Source organism: Schistocerca americana, chromosome 8 (genome assembly GCF_021461395.2).
Source record: "Schistocerca americana isolate TAMUIC-IGC-003095 chromosome 8, iqSchAmer2.1, whole genome shotgun sequence".
Classification (NCBI taxonomy): domain Eukaryota; kingdom Metazoa; phylum Arthropoda; class Insecta; order Orthoptera; family Acrididae; genus Schistocerca; species Schistocerca americana.
This window is the reverse complement of record NC_060126.1, coordinates 115,432,504-115,447,994: the sequence shown is the minus strand read 5'-3', so window position 1 is coordinate 115,447,994 and position 15,491 is coordinate 115,432,504. Positions and strand designations below refer to the sequence as shown.

Here is a 15,491-nt window from a genome sequence, read left to right as displayed (position 1 = left end):
ATCAGATTCACCTGGTCCTACTCCAAATCCCATGCCACTTTCCTTGACGTTGACCTCCATCTGTCCAATGGCCAGCTTCACACGTCCGTCCACATCAAACCCACCAACAAGCAACAGTACCTCCATTATGACAGCTGCCACCCACTCCACATCAAACGGTCCCTTCCCTACAGCCTAGGTCTTTGTGGCAAACGAATCTGCTCCAGTCCGGAATCCCTGAACCGTTAAACCAACAATCTGAAAACAGCTTTCGCATCCCGCAACTACTCTCCCGACCTGGTACAGAAGCAAATAACCAGAGCCACTTCCTCATCCCCTCAAGCCCAGAACCTCCCACAGAAGAACCACAAAAGTGCCCCACTTGTGACAGGATACTTTCTGGGACTGGATCAGACTCTGAATGTGGCTCTCCAGCAGGGATACGACTTCCTCAAATCCTGCCCTGAAGTGAGATTCATCCTTCATGAAATCCTCCCCACTCCACAGAGAGTGTCTTTCCGCCATCCACCTAACCTTTGTAACCTCTTAGTTCATCCCTATGAAATCCCCAAACCACCTTCCCTACCCTCTGGCTCCTACCCTTGTAACCGCCCCCGGAGTAAAACCTGTCCCATGCACCCTCCCACCACCACCTACTCCAGTCCTGTAACCCGGAAGGTGTACACGATCAAAGGCAGAGCCACGTGTGAAAGCACCCATGTGATTTACCAACTGACCTGCCTACACTGTGATGCATTCTATGTGGGAATGACCAGCAACAAACTGTCCATTCGCATGAATGGACACAGGTAGACAATGTTTGTTGGTAATGAGGATCACCCTGTGGCTAAACATGCCTTGGTGCACGGCCAGCACATCTTGGCACAGTGTTACACCGTCCATGTTATCTGGATACTTCCCACTAACACCAACCTGTCAGAACTCCGGAGAGGGGAACTTGCCCTTCAGTATATCCTCTCTTCTCATTACCCGCCAGGCCTCAACCTCCGCTAATTTCAAGTTGCAGCCACTCATTCCTCACCTGTCATTCAACAACATCTTTGCCTTTGTACTTCCGCCTCGACTGACATCTCTGCCCAAACTCTTTGCCTTTACAAATGTCTGCTTGTGTCTGTATATGTGTGGATGGATATGTGTGTGTGTGCGAGTCTATACCTGTCCTTTTCCCCCCTAAGGTAAGTCTTTCTGCTCCCGGGATTGGAATGACTCCTTACCCTCTCCCTTAAAACCCACACCCTTTCATCTTTCCCTCTCCTTCCCTCTTTCCTGACGAAGCAACCGTGGGTTGCGAAAGCTTGAATTTTGTGTGTATGTTTGTGTTTGTTTGTGTGTCTATCGACCTGCCAGCGCTTTCGTTTGGTAAGTCACATCATCTTTGTTTTATATATATATATATATATATACTCTTTTTTTAGAATGCAGTTTCAGGGTGGGAGTGGAGGTACTGAAATATTGAAACTTTTAATTCAGTGATGATGTTTGTGTGGAGAACTCGGTTAGAGCAATGGCTATGAAAGGACATACTTTCTGAAGGTATTTGTCTGGAACGGAGCCCTGTGTGGAAGTGAATTGTGGACGATAAGCGGATAAGCGGTTCAGACAAGAAGAGAATAGAAGCTTTTGAAATGTGGTGCCTCAGAACAGTGCTTAAGGCTGGATGTGTAGATCGAATAACTAATGAGGGGGCACTGAGCCAATTTGGGAAAAAAGAAATATATGGCACAACTGGACTTAAAGAATGGATTGGTTGGTAAGACTCATCCTGAGTCATGCATGAAGAATTGGTGGTAAGGTGGGGGTAAAAATTATAGACAGAGACCTAGACAAGAATACAGTAGGCAGATTTAAATGAATTTAGGTTGTGGTTGGCAGAGTAAATAACAATTCAGGCAGGCTACGAAAAAAATCTTACTTTTATAGTCTCACAAGAAGAGGTCCCCAGTGGTGGGACTGACTTTTTGAAACCAAATATACAGTGATGTAGATTGAGATCACAGATATCACACCCTGCACCCATTCACACTGGTGGGCCCATGTTTGCGAGTCATTGACAAAAGAAACTTCAAAATTTTGCGTGATTCTAAACAATATTTAAAAAAATCAAATTACATAGTCTGGTTGCACGGTGTAATGGATAGGTTAATAGCTTCACTTGGAGGAGGTTGTGGGTTTGAATCTTGTCAGGTGTAGTAAACTTTTCTTGAATTTTTGAATCTTAATTGAAATGACTTTGATAATTATTTTGGAAGTATTTCCAAAATGAGTAAATTTATAAACTGTCCACATGCCGCATGGGTAAAGTATAATGTGCATGGCAAAATGGCGCTACCCAAAACTGGCAGTGAGGCAGCTGTGGTGTACCATGGACTTTAGATGACAGGCATGAACAATGGCTGCAAAAGTGTGTGTGAACAAGTAGTTGTACAACTGTTGAACAACTGACCACCCTGATGAACTAAGGGGCTACCAACAGTGTTTCTCAACCATCATTCAGCGAATATTGCTGCATATGGGCCCCTGCAGCAGGCACATGGTTAATGCACCCAAACTAACTGCTGTTCATTGGTGACAAAGGCTGAAATTTTCAAGCCAGCACCACCACTGGACATCCACTAAGTGGCGACAGCTATCCTTTTCAGATGAATCATGTTCTATATCCATTGAACAATAACTGTTGGCTTGTATGTTGTGAAATGCCTGAAAGCATACGCCCTGTAGCAATCATCAGAAAGGTCTAGGCCAGAGGAGGAAGCATTATGATCTGGGGAATGTTTTCATGGCTTTCATTGGGTAATCTTGTCATTCTGGAAGGCAAATGGATCAACACAAGTATGCATCTATCCTTGGGGACCATATTCAGGCTTGTGAGAGGTGATCACTGGACATATACATCGTGGACAAAACAAGAAATGTGACGTCTGTAAAAGGGGTGTTCAGTAGACCAGATACCTATTATAGTTATCCTGTAAAAGCTCAAGTTCAAATACCATGTCATTTTATCTGGAAGATAAGTGGGACTGTCCTCACCAAAGTTCCAACAAAAACGACACTGTAACTATAAAAAATAAAGGAGGAAAATTGGTGAAAGCGAAAAGATAAATAACTGGCAGTGTTAAAGAAACTTTTGCCATATACAAGAAGGAATATACTGGATGGTTAGGAGTAAAATGCAGTTACTCAAGGAGATCTGGTGTGGACTATAATTATCATATGCCAGTGAAACTTAGTAGATATGCTAATATGTGAGTGTAGAACTGAATTATGCTGGAAAAATTAGTTCTAGTTTTGGCCACCAAGTGCAAATCTGGCACTGTGAATGTAAGAAAGATCATCTATACATCTCTCTTGCATGGTATGTTACAGCAACAACAACCTCATCAATAACTGCCACTAGGACAAGACATCTTTCTCTTCCAATGTGTTTTCGAATTTCAGTATTATCTTCTTTAAACCATTTAATTATGTCGGACATCTCCTCAGACATTTCAGTCGGCGATACTGCCTCAATGTGGCAGTTATTGCTGCCATTCACAAAAAACAGTTGCACTAACAGTGCACAGTCTCTCTTCTCAGTAGCAATACTGTTTAATCATGTTATGACGTGTAAGTGACAGAGTGGATGTCATAGTCTCATACAGAGCCAGATTTGCACCTGGTAACCAAAACTGAAACTAATTTTTTTCCAGCATAAATTGGTTCTGTGTTTACCAAGTTTTGCTACCATATGTTAGTTACAGCCTGCAGTGGAACTCCGTGAGTAGCTGCACTTTAATTATAACTACTCAGTATAATATTATGCATTGGAAGATCAAACTTGTATGCACTATGACAAAAGTAGATGGTTCCACACCCATGTTTATGTGTGTATTGTGCGAATTTCAAACTTAGTGTCATAGCTTTGAAGAACTAACTTGAATACATCACATATGACACCTTTGTCAGATGTTTGAACTCATTGGTAGTCTGTGATGTGAAGCAAGAGACCTGTTTGTTTCAGGATTGTGGTGACTGCCCTGTAAAGGGAGGATTGGCTTTACAGACACTTAGTCTGGAAGTCACAGCAGATGAGTCTACAGAAGTTAAGTATGCAACATGGGAGAAAAATAAACTAACCAAGAAAACTTTTGCCAATGACATTTTCATTGATGAACTTGAGAAATGGACACTGAAAGCAGTGATATACCAACATCTGAAGAAATTGCAAAAGTGAAGGGATGTTAACAGGCTGAAGAGCTTCACTGTGGTTTTGCTGAGAAATGGTGCGCCATTCATCCACAGCTTAGAAGTGGTGTGTCGTTCTGCCACTAGAAGTACAAGGATGCCTTTTGAGTAATGAACAAGTTTCAATTTTTGCAGAAGTCATGTAAGTTTCAAAACAACCACCTCTGTTGCAGTTGTAAGTGATGACATGGGGCATGACCCAACAGACGCATTGTTGGCAATGTGCAAAATTCATCAACAAGTTCGATCACAGGCAGTGAAGATCATCAGTTTCCACCGGTGCTCCTAGTCACTTCAGAAATTGTTGCCAACTGTTTGAATTGACTATAGACATTTGTGCCAATGGAGAGGATATACAGTGCTTCTGGTCATGGGTAAGGGCCTTGTGATGGAGTAGGAGGTTAACTGAAGCACCATGCTACAAAACATAATCTCTCCAGCACAACTACAACTGCAATTCAGAATGCCAAGGATTTTACAAGAGTGGTGAAATCATACATATTTGCAGCCTTGATACTTTTGTCCAAACAGGCAAGTTGAAGAATTCTACCAGCAGAAAAAGAAAAATGGTCTAGCCAAACACCCTCTGTGAAAGTAATTCAGAAAACCCATTCCTGGACTCAGATGACTGAACTTGCATGAACTTTAAAGAGCAAGAAAGAAGAAATTTCATTTGTCTGGCCAAGACCTCAGAAACAGCTAGAGAATATTCAGATTCACAACCTACAAAGAGGGGTGTTTGTGGCCTGTATGTATGACTGCTACTGGTGGATTGCAGTGATTATAGACATCAGTTACGAGTTCACCACTGCCAGTGCTCACCTCCATTTCGCAATATTTTAAAGATTATGAGTGCCTCAGTTCCTATTTGTTCAGCAGGAAGCTGTCTCTCGATGTCAAAGGAAAATTGTGTTGCAGTTGAACACATTTTTAGTTCAGTGAATAGCTAGTTTCAGTTTTAAGCAGAGTGCACAAAAGTTGATTGCTTTGTGACCTGTAACTTTCACATAGATTTTGCAATCATCCAGTAATGTTTGAAAAATGTGCCTCTTTACTTATCTTCCAAAAGAAATAAAATTCTGTGTCGAATAAGAATAGGTTTTGATTTCTTGTGACTAATACGTGACAACATGTTAAAAGAAACTACTTTAATGTATGGCAAAATTTTCAATTGTTTATAAAACCTGTTCAGCTGAAAATAGAAGTTCCCTTTTTCAGGGACTGTAGTGTTGTGTGGTACTAATCAAAAGAAAAAAAAATACAAAAATTTTTGGGATTGTCATGAAAAAAAATCTTAGGAAAGGTGGAAGAGTACAGCAAGAGAACATTCTCACACATTTTCAAACAGTGGATATCGCAATATATTATCTTTCAAGTAAAAAATAAATAAATGAAAAAATACCTAGAACTGTTCCAAAGATGTAGCATTTTAACATTTTTCCTGAAAATAACATGTGAAGTGGTGCTCGAGGCATCATCAGCAGCTTGTATCTTAGGCCAGGTTTCTTTTTTTTTGGACAAAAAAATGAGTTTTTTACTGTGTCCTAAATTATAACATATGTTGAATTCAATGACATTTGAGACTATGAAGATAAACCCCCTGCATGAATTGATATGGATTATGTCGGTAGTTATTAAGATATGATGAGGCTTCCAGAGGATAGACTATCATTGAGAGCTTCATGAAACCTGTCTTCAGAGTGAAGACCACAACAACAACAATTTTGCTGAGATGACGAAAAAAGATTACGTTGCTTCATTACAGCCACTTTCACTTGATGTTTTGTGTAACTATCCTGTGAGTAAAGCTCTAGCAAAGCACTAGAACATTTAGAACTTTTGCATGAAACTGATGCCATAATTTTCAACCTCTGCTGTTTGTGTTTTATCAGAGTGGCAGGGATTAAACCTCTGTTTTAAAGTGTTAACTTTCCCTTTTCAACCATGTTGAAAGAAGACAGTCAAATTTCGTACTACTGCATTATCTTATTCAGCATATCCCTTTATCCCCCCCCAACCCTTTTTAAGCAAACATGGAAATTTTACTTACGAACTAAGACATTTCTGTAGTGTGACACAGCTGAAAGTGATTTAATCTCTATTGCTGGAAATTAATAAAAATGATTACTAAGAGAACAGTTACTTAGGTGCAATTGTGGAAAAATTCTGATATGAGCTGTAGTTTATCCACATTTTCAGATTTCTTTTCTTTTTATTTCAGATCGTAGCAAGGTTATCAACACGGAGCTATGTCTGGAGCCCAGAGACTTTGAGTATTTTAAAGTAGGTACTGAAACAACAATTACCTTTTGCCTGAAGGAGTTCAAATCACTAGTTGTATTTGCTGAAAGTGTTTCTGTCCCTGTGGCCATCAACTTTAAGGAATCTGGACAGTAAGTAACACCACAATGGATAGTAAAAGCTTTGGTATTTGCTTGATTTGTTCTTAGCTTAATTTTTATATAGATAGAATTTCAGTGAATGATGTGTGTATTGTTTAGTTTCTGATCCTGTGGATTTTGAGTTCAGAGCTGTCATTTAGGATGTATACAGAAATGAGAATGGGGCACATAAAACCTGATTATGTTTGTAATTTGTAACACAGTCTTAGCAGAAACACAAGAAGAAAATAATTCAAAAATCACTTACTTTCAGTATAATACTTTTCTACATTAATGCACTTTGTCCAGCATGTTTTACTGACTTGGTGATTCAAGAAGGTCTGTAAATTACTAATAACTTTCTGCCATAACATCATTATTAATGTTTTCCGTTAATAAATTTTTTTGTATGTGGAAGTCATTTGATGTCAAGTTTTTGGGGAAGGTGGATGTGTCAACGTGGATGTGCAAACGTCAGATTCATCAGGCTTCTCCATACCAAAAGACCCTAGTCAGGTGCAACATCCCTATGAAAGGTCCCATCCTCCCATCCCTCACCCACCCCCACCCTTCCTTACACAATCCAAGGCTCTTCTCTCTAGTTAGTCGTTAAACATTCGTCTGTGTAGTATTCAGCAGTTGATTTTTCATTTGTTGCAAGACAATCTATGAGTAGAATCCTTTTACAGCCCAGGAAACCCTGTGGCAATTTTTACAGCAGATGAAGTCAGTTTTGCTCCTTTTGCACAGAACTGTCTTTCACCCACTGGTTTGATTACTGTTTCGCTTCTGGCATGAGAAATGTGTCTGTGAATGGAGGTACAAAAAATCATTGGAAGGCATCAGTAAGCAGCACAGTTTATGTCTCATCAAGTGAAGACAGAAAAAGTATTATACATCACTTTAGTGCCTGGGCTGAGTGCTACATCTGGGATGGTGAATGGCAAAGTTTATGGAAAAATCTTTAGGTCGGAGTGCCACATACTACAAATTCCATACCAAGCGGAGTAGAAGCCCAGATGAGATTGGTCCTAGTGGTGAGGCTTTAAAGCAGCAGCAGCAGCAGTAGTGTAGTCTAGGCCAAGACTGCCTTAGTGTGGTACCTTGTGCTCTTATAGAGCCCTGGTGGGACATGAATATGCCTGCTAACCATGATTCTGCTTGGGTGTGGCACAACATGGTTGGAGCAGTGTTGACGTGTAACTGTTTCTGAGGGAATGCCAGCTAGTGTTGTTATGATACTGCAGAAGCAACTACTTGCAGGGGTTGCACCTGTTATGTTTGGTAGAGCAGTGCTGCATGAGCCAGAAATTGCTGGCTTGGGCTGCATGATGTGTGACATAGGAGAATTTTGCACATAGGAGAATTTCAAACCTTATGACGGAGGAAATTTGCTCTCCTTCCTCAAACTGGGAAAGGTCGAAGCATCTTTACATGTTTACAGAGCATCACAATAATGAGCTGTGTAGAAAAGATTTTGGATGGAATGCTCAGCTGTCCCCTGGTCTGAATCAGAGCACATGGGTCCTTACCTCCAGTCAGTGTAGGTTAGAAGTAACATTGAATGTTGGATGGAATGCTCAGCTGTCCTCTGGTCTGAATCAGAGCACATGGATCCTTACCTCCAGTCAGTGTAGGTTAGCAGTAACAGTGAAATCTTGACAACTAGACCACCCTGGAGACAATTCATGAAGACAGACAGCATTTAATTACAAACATTCGTCATATAAGAAACACGGTTGACATTAGTTGGAAGCATAATATTCTAGCACTTCACCATTGATGTGGCTTCCATGCTTGTCTATCTTTATTCATTTGTTGTTACTATGACAATACTTTCTAGACACCAAATTTGAGCAGTTAGGGCACAGGTTTCACTGGTGGTGTCCTTTCAAGGAAGTTTTTAAATTTAACCCTCTTTGACAATGCCGTTAATAGTATAACATTCACGACAAGGAGGCCAGTGCGGTGCTCCTTACTTGTTGACAGTTTTGTAATTTTTTTTCCTTCTCTAATTATGCAACAGAAACTCACCCTTGCAACTCCCAGGAAACTGGCCTGAAGAGACTAGTTGAACTGTTCTCATCTTTTGTTTAACTCATATGTCTCAGGACCACGTATTTGTTTCAAAGTTGTCATTGTTCCTGCATTTAAGGGACATGTACATGCTGAACATCTTTAAGTGCTTTAGTCACAGGTCTACCCTGGGATAGACAGAGTGCATATGATTCAGTTTTATAAAGCTTTTGTGTGATCTTCAGTAGATACAGAAGCACAGTGTATGGACCGGAGTGGCCTATAGACCTCAAGGCCTTTGAAGTAGTCTGCCCTGAGAGAATTATGCCAGCCACAGTTGCCTACAGTGCCAGTCTCATATCTAGCCTCTCCAGTGAGACTGAAGGGCTGTCACTTACCTTTTGGTGGTAATGCCTTAAGTGAATATATTGTTTGCTGTTCAAAAATTACTACCGTACCAAACCTTTGCAAGTGCTGGTATAAAGTCAGTTTTCATTAATTGCTCTCAACTGCTGCCTTGCTTACTCATTCAACATGACAGCTTGTCTGGAAAGTCTAAAATAGCAGGAAAATCGAACTGACTGACTGGAGAAATAGGTTAAACTCTCAGGAAATTCAGAAATACTTTGGTGGGGAGTTGAACTGTTCATTTACAGAAAGAAATGTACTAAGCTATTTTGCTACAAATTTCTCTGAGATTTTGCTTTGGAACCAGTTGTTTGTGGAGTCACAAAAAACAAGATGAAGAAATGTATTGGATTGTTGTAGCATTTGTTGCTCAACTGTAACTACCTCTCGAGCAATTGCTGACCATAGGAATGTTCATTATCATTTGTGGCTTCTTGGGGACCAGATTTGTTTCCCATTGCATGATTGTGAGTGTGACAGAGTGTAACATGTGCATGAGAATTTATCATTTAGCAGTGAATTCGTCATTTACCATAAGCAAAGAAGGATTGTTTGATTAAAGTAAATATATAAATATACAGGGTGATTATAATTAAAGTTCCAGTTTCAAAATTCTGTCAAAAAGAGCCACTGCTCACAATGTTATCAAATTTGAATGGAATATTAATATTACTGAAAAAGGGGGAAACTTAATGGGAAAAAAACAGAAATTTTATCACTAGGTGGAACTGTAAGCAACAGACTATCCAAAATAAACGATGTGGGATACACAGTTGTTCCACAATTTCCATCTGAGATGCTTGGATTCTCTCAATGCACATACTACTGTTAAAGCTCTTTTACAAGAGTGGTGACTGTGTGCCAGCTCTGCAGAAGTTCCAGGCATTGAAGGATATGAAAAAAGGTAGTCTGATAACTGCCAAGGGTCTGGAGAAAATGATCATGAAATTTGAAAAGACTTTTTCCTCTGAAGTGTAGAGTGGCAGAGGAAGGGAAACAATTAATCCAACATCAGTAAAAGGTGCAGCCACAGCATTGCAAGGAGGAATCGTGTCGTGGTGTGCAAACATGCAGTGCTGGGGAATTGCCCAAACTGTTGACATGCATGTGAGCATGGTGCATACATTTCTACGAAGCGTCCTGCATTACTATCCATAATAAATTATCCATGTTTAGGAGTTGGTTAATGCTGACCTACCAGTAAGACACAAATGTTGTCTCAAGAATTTCTTGCTCGCATGGAAGTAGACAGTGAGCCTGTGAACAGATGAACCCCATTTCCATATCCAGGGACATGTCAATATGCAGAATTTCAAAATACAGGCAACAGAAAATCCACTTTGAGATACACCGGTACCATTTCATTCTGCACAGGTAACTGTTTTTTGCAGACCGATGGCATTGTTTGTCGTAGGGCCATATTTTTTTAAGGAATGGGTCCTGCAAGTCGTATTACTATACCATTTCTGGTATGTACTATGAGAGGCTTTTGTGCACCAGCATCATTCCAACCCTTCAACAGTGTGGATGTGCGGTTAGGATCATTATGCAAGATGCAGCTCATCTGCATATTGCACAGCCTGTGAAGCAGCTGCTGTAGAGGCATTTTGGAAAGGATAGAATTATCAGCCATCATTATACTGCCTGGCTGTCCAGATCACACAGTATTAATCTATATGACTTCTGGGTGTGAGATTATCTGAAAGATGCAGTGTGTTCAGTGCTCCGATTACAAACATTGTGCAATGCATTCTGAATGTGATCCCTGAGACACTCCGATCTGTTGTGAAACATACTTTTGTGGTGGAAAACAGTGGACACCATCTTGAACAAGTCATACGCCAGTCTTTTAACAATTAGAAACCGGTACCAGATTGATTTATTTATGGCTTTTGGCACCAAGGCAATTAAAAATCAATTTCATTTCTGCTACTTATTGGTTTTGACCTTAGGACAATTAAAAACTGATTTTTTTTCCATCCAGTGTGGTACAATCTTCGTTGGTGGAACGGCTTACCTTATTAACAGTGCCATAGGTATTGAATGCCAAACTTGTGCAATCATGCACATTACCAGTACAGTGCGCAGCTCACACCATAGCTGTCATATTGCAATTCATCTGTCACTTGTAGATGTACCCATTTATGTTGTGATATTTAGAAAGCCATCTAGTGGTAAAATTTTTCATTAGATTTTTTCATTTCCATAAACTTTCCCCATCTTTGATAATATCCTGTTCAAATTTGACATTATTCTTATGGCATTTTGAAACTGGATCTTTAATTATAATCACCCTCTATGTCCATTTTGGAACATACATCTTGTGAAGATTGAATAGTCAGGCTTCTGTTCTTTTTTACTACTTTTAGAGCAAAATAATACTTTGCCAAGTTTCTTGCAGTGTCAAACGTCAAGTTAACAATGACCATAGTGGGAAGTTTGTCCAGTTTGATACATGATGAATTGTTACCATCAAAGTTTATTAATATTACACCTTCCTGTGACAGCACTTCAATGTGAGCATTTCTCATATACTTGAGATTACCATACAGTGACATGGCATAGTGTACATTGTTGACAGATAATGGTAACAGTGAAATTTCCAGGGGCGGGAAGAGATTGCAGTTTTGAGAGTTGTTGATGAAACTGAAAAGCAAACTATTGCTCATTGTCACTGTTTTAGTATGTAGCTAATGGTTTAGCTATAAATCTCCTGATCAGTACAGTCACAACATCAAAAGTAATTTTTTTTTCTGTTCTGTTTGTGGACTCTCATTAGTTTTATCAATTATGCTGAAAAATTCCTGCAGCCTTCAATTCTGTCTGAACTTGGAGCGATGACTAATATGAGATATCTCAAAAAACTTCATTTGCAGCCATAAAAAATGGTAAATGTTGAATATGCATTCACAAACACCAAAAATTAGCCCAGAAAAATTTGAAATGTCAATCTGGAAAAACTTGAAAATCTCATGGAAGGCTCTGGATGAAACAAAGTCACTAACTTTGAAGAGGCTGAAAATATTCAAATTTTATTGATTACAGGAGAGATTGCTTTCTTGTATATGTTTTCAGCTGTGATTTATAATTTTTTTTTTAAATTAATGCTGGAGCTGCATCTCAGTATTCACAAGTGGATACTCTTAGCTGCTATGTGCTTTTTATTGGTCATTTATTCAAGATCTATGTACCAAATAAGTTTACTATATTTTGTAGAGAGTTATATGCAACCATGTGCACACCTGGTTCAAGTCACCTCCAGACTATACAGGGCATGTGCTGATCAGTGCAGACTACATAGGTGAGCCTTCTTCATCTACAAACTATGGGGAAGAGTGTTGTACTGAGTACATAGTATTTAGGGAAGTGATTTATGGCCAAGGAAGCAGGTGCTGGGAATCATATGCTTCCCTACAGTCTATAATCTTATTTGTGTAGAGCCATGTATCAGCGAGAATACCAGAAGCCACAGCAGATGGTGTCAGCTCTTCGGCCTTGGCCTTCCATTCACTTAGATGAGAGAAGTCGTCCTTCCTAGTCTCTGGATACAATACACACAGCTTCTGTTCCAGCAAGAGGACTGTCTAACATGTGATGCTCTTGGTGGTAGTTTTCATGTGTAACATTTTAAATGATAGCTCTTTATGTCCAGACAAGACATCAGCAATTAGTTTACCACCCATTTTCACAGACATAGAGATGATTGTGGAGTAAATTTTAAGATTTTTTGAAATGTCTCTTGTGCTCTATAATTTACTAGGGAGTATGTCTTAGTGTATTAAGAGAATGTGGAACATATCTTTTTGAATACCTCGGGTGTAAACAGTGATAAGAGACAGTCAATGAAAAACAGAGCTATTGCATATAAAACATGATACGTGAATGCAATAATAGCAACTTTTGCGCGTAAATAGTGGTAATTGCCAGAAACGTGGGTGCTGGCTGTACAAGGGCTATCCAGAAAATGACAGATTTTGAAATTAAACAATTAACAATATGGGAAAATCAAATTTTATTGTATATGTTTTGAAGATGCACTCTTAAACTATTTTTCTGCTTAATTGCCATTCAAACCGAGGCACTTATCATACTGTGGCACAAGTTTTTCAGTACCATTTCTGTAGAAATCTGCTGCCTGCAATCACAACCACTGGTTTATACCAGCATGCAGTTTGTCATCAGTATCAAAACACTGTGTTGCAAGACATGTCTTTATCCTGGGAAGAGATGGTAGTTGCTTGGCACCAAATCTGGGCTGTGTGGTGGACAATGAAACACCTCTCATCCAAAATTCCGTAGGAGATCACAGGTATGACTGACTGTGTGTAGATGTGCATTGTGAAAAAAAAAAGTACTTGTTTTCTCTGACATTTGTTTTGTATTGCCCATCTTAACTTTGTCATTGTTGGACAATACCTCTCTGAGGTAAATGTCATACCTTATTCAAGGAAATAAATGAGAATCACTCCCTTGAGTTCCAAAACACAGTAGCCATGATGTTTCTTGCTGTCATCATTTGCAAGCAGTTCCTTGTTTTCTGGGAGAATTTGTGTGTCCCCATTCCATCAACTTAACTTTTTGTTCCACAACTGACATGCTTTGGTCAAGTCTCATTTCCAATTACCATATGATCAATAACTTTGTTACCATTTTTCTCATAATCTTTGAAGAAGATCAGCACTTTAGCCAGTGTGTGGTCTTCCACTAGGATTTTGAGAACCCACCTGGCACAAAATTTGTTGTGACCAAACTTCTCCTCCACAGTTTCATGCACCAATCTCTGTGAAATCTGGGGAAAATCTTGCAAAGGTCATGACACGATGTTTTTCATGAACTTTTTTGGTGATTCTCATCACTAGTTCGTTATTCACAAGACTAGGCCTACTGCTGCGATCCTCATCATGAACATTGTTACAGCCATTTTTAAAATCTATGCACCATTTCCTCACCCAGCTTTCACTCGTTATTTCTTTTCTGTACGCATCACAAGGGTTGTGATAAATTTCAATTGGTTTGCAGTTTTTTGCCAACAAAAACCTAATCACAGGATGCACCTCACAAGTGGTGGGATTTTCTGTTGTAGTGCACATTTGAACATGTCACAGAAAGCAAAGTAGCAGAGGAACAGACCATATGCTACCACCACTGGATGCATACTGAGTATAGGAACATTATGGCACCAACATGGCAGCTGTAGCCCTGCCCACTGCAGCTATAGACCAAAATGTCTGTCACTTTCTGGATAGCCCTTGTAGTAATGTGTGTGGTTTCGTGCTAGGAAAATGTATTTCAGGGTCGATTTGTACAAATCTGAGGAGGATAACTATGACTCAGATAAAGATCCTGAACACAAATGCTCTTCGAAAGCCATTAGTATTCAGGTAAGGGTGAATAATCCTTTAAGCAAGTAAACCACGTTAAGCTGTGTCCCTTAACATTGTTTAAATGAATTTATTTGACAGTGTTATGGCTGCAGTTACAAGGATCATCCTTAATGTCATAGATTACATTTTGAGGTTGTTATACGTCATTATTTCAAAACTTGGTAATGCAAATCTTAGAATCATAAAGTGAAACAATTTAGACCTTTTAAATTTGTATTTTGGAGAGGTTTCACAGTAATGTTTTGATAAGTGGCCCAGCAAGTAAACAGTGATAAGTCAATGGTAATTCTTGTTAAGTGCAGTCAGTTTGCAACTGAACAATGTTAAGCACCCATTGAGATATTTTTAAGAATAAAATTTTGAATATATTTATGATTTTAAAGCTATGTCATTACTGAAGAATTACTTGACAACAGTGACTTATCTGAATTAAAAAATCACAATGGCTGTCGTTGATATATCTTATGTATGACATTTTATTGAAACTTTGCTGTGCAATTTCTCAACACAACCAACTTGTCCCTTACCTTGTTTACAGCTAGGGTTTCATTTGTGCATTTGCTCTGTTATGTGTTCAAGTTCTAATAATATTTTGGAAAGATGACCATGTTTACAATTTTAACAGTTTAAGTGAGGCAATGAAAACGATTGAATGCAGTTTTAACTGCATTACTATTTTATGCACTTTAAAATGTTATGTGCTTTAACCACATTCTTACCCCCCACCCCAACAATTGAAAGTTTAAAGGAACTGGAGGAGGAGGAGGAGGAGGAGAAGAAGAAGAAGAAGAAGAAGAAGAAGCACCACAACCACATTCTTCTCAGAATATTTGAGGCAAGCTTGCTAACAAGCTTGCCATTGAGGTAGCTCCCTAAATCCTAAAAAGAGAGGGGAGGTCAGTGCGAATGAGAGGGTGAACATTGTAATGCAGACTTTAGACTATAGCACAGATTGAATTTCTGCCTCATTGTATTAAGGTCATTCAAACTGAGCATCTACAGACTTGTCACAGAACAGAAGGGAACATCACCATAACATCACATTGCCCTGTTTATATAACTGTAAGTGTGAGGTTATGAG

At 39.3% G+C, this 15,491-nt stretch overlaps 1 protein-coding gene across 1 annotated transcript in view; it reads left to right on the top strand.

Annotated features, from left to right (window-relative positions):
- LOC124545278 (cell cycle checkpoint control protein RAD9A) overlaps window positions 1-15,491 on the top strand; it is a 43,966-nt gene that overhangs the window by 15,120 nt on the left and 13,355 nt on the right. Inside the window, exon 4 of the mRNA XM_047124162.1 lies at window positions 6,443-6,614. Coding sequence (XP_046980118.1) covers window positions 6,443-6,614 — 172 coding nt within the window. The remainder of the gene's footprint in view (window positions 1-6,442; window positions 6,615-15,491) is intronic.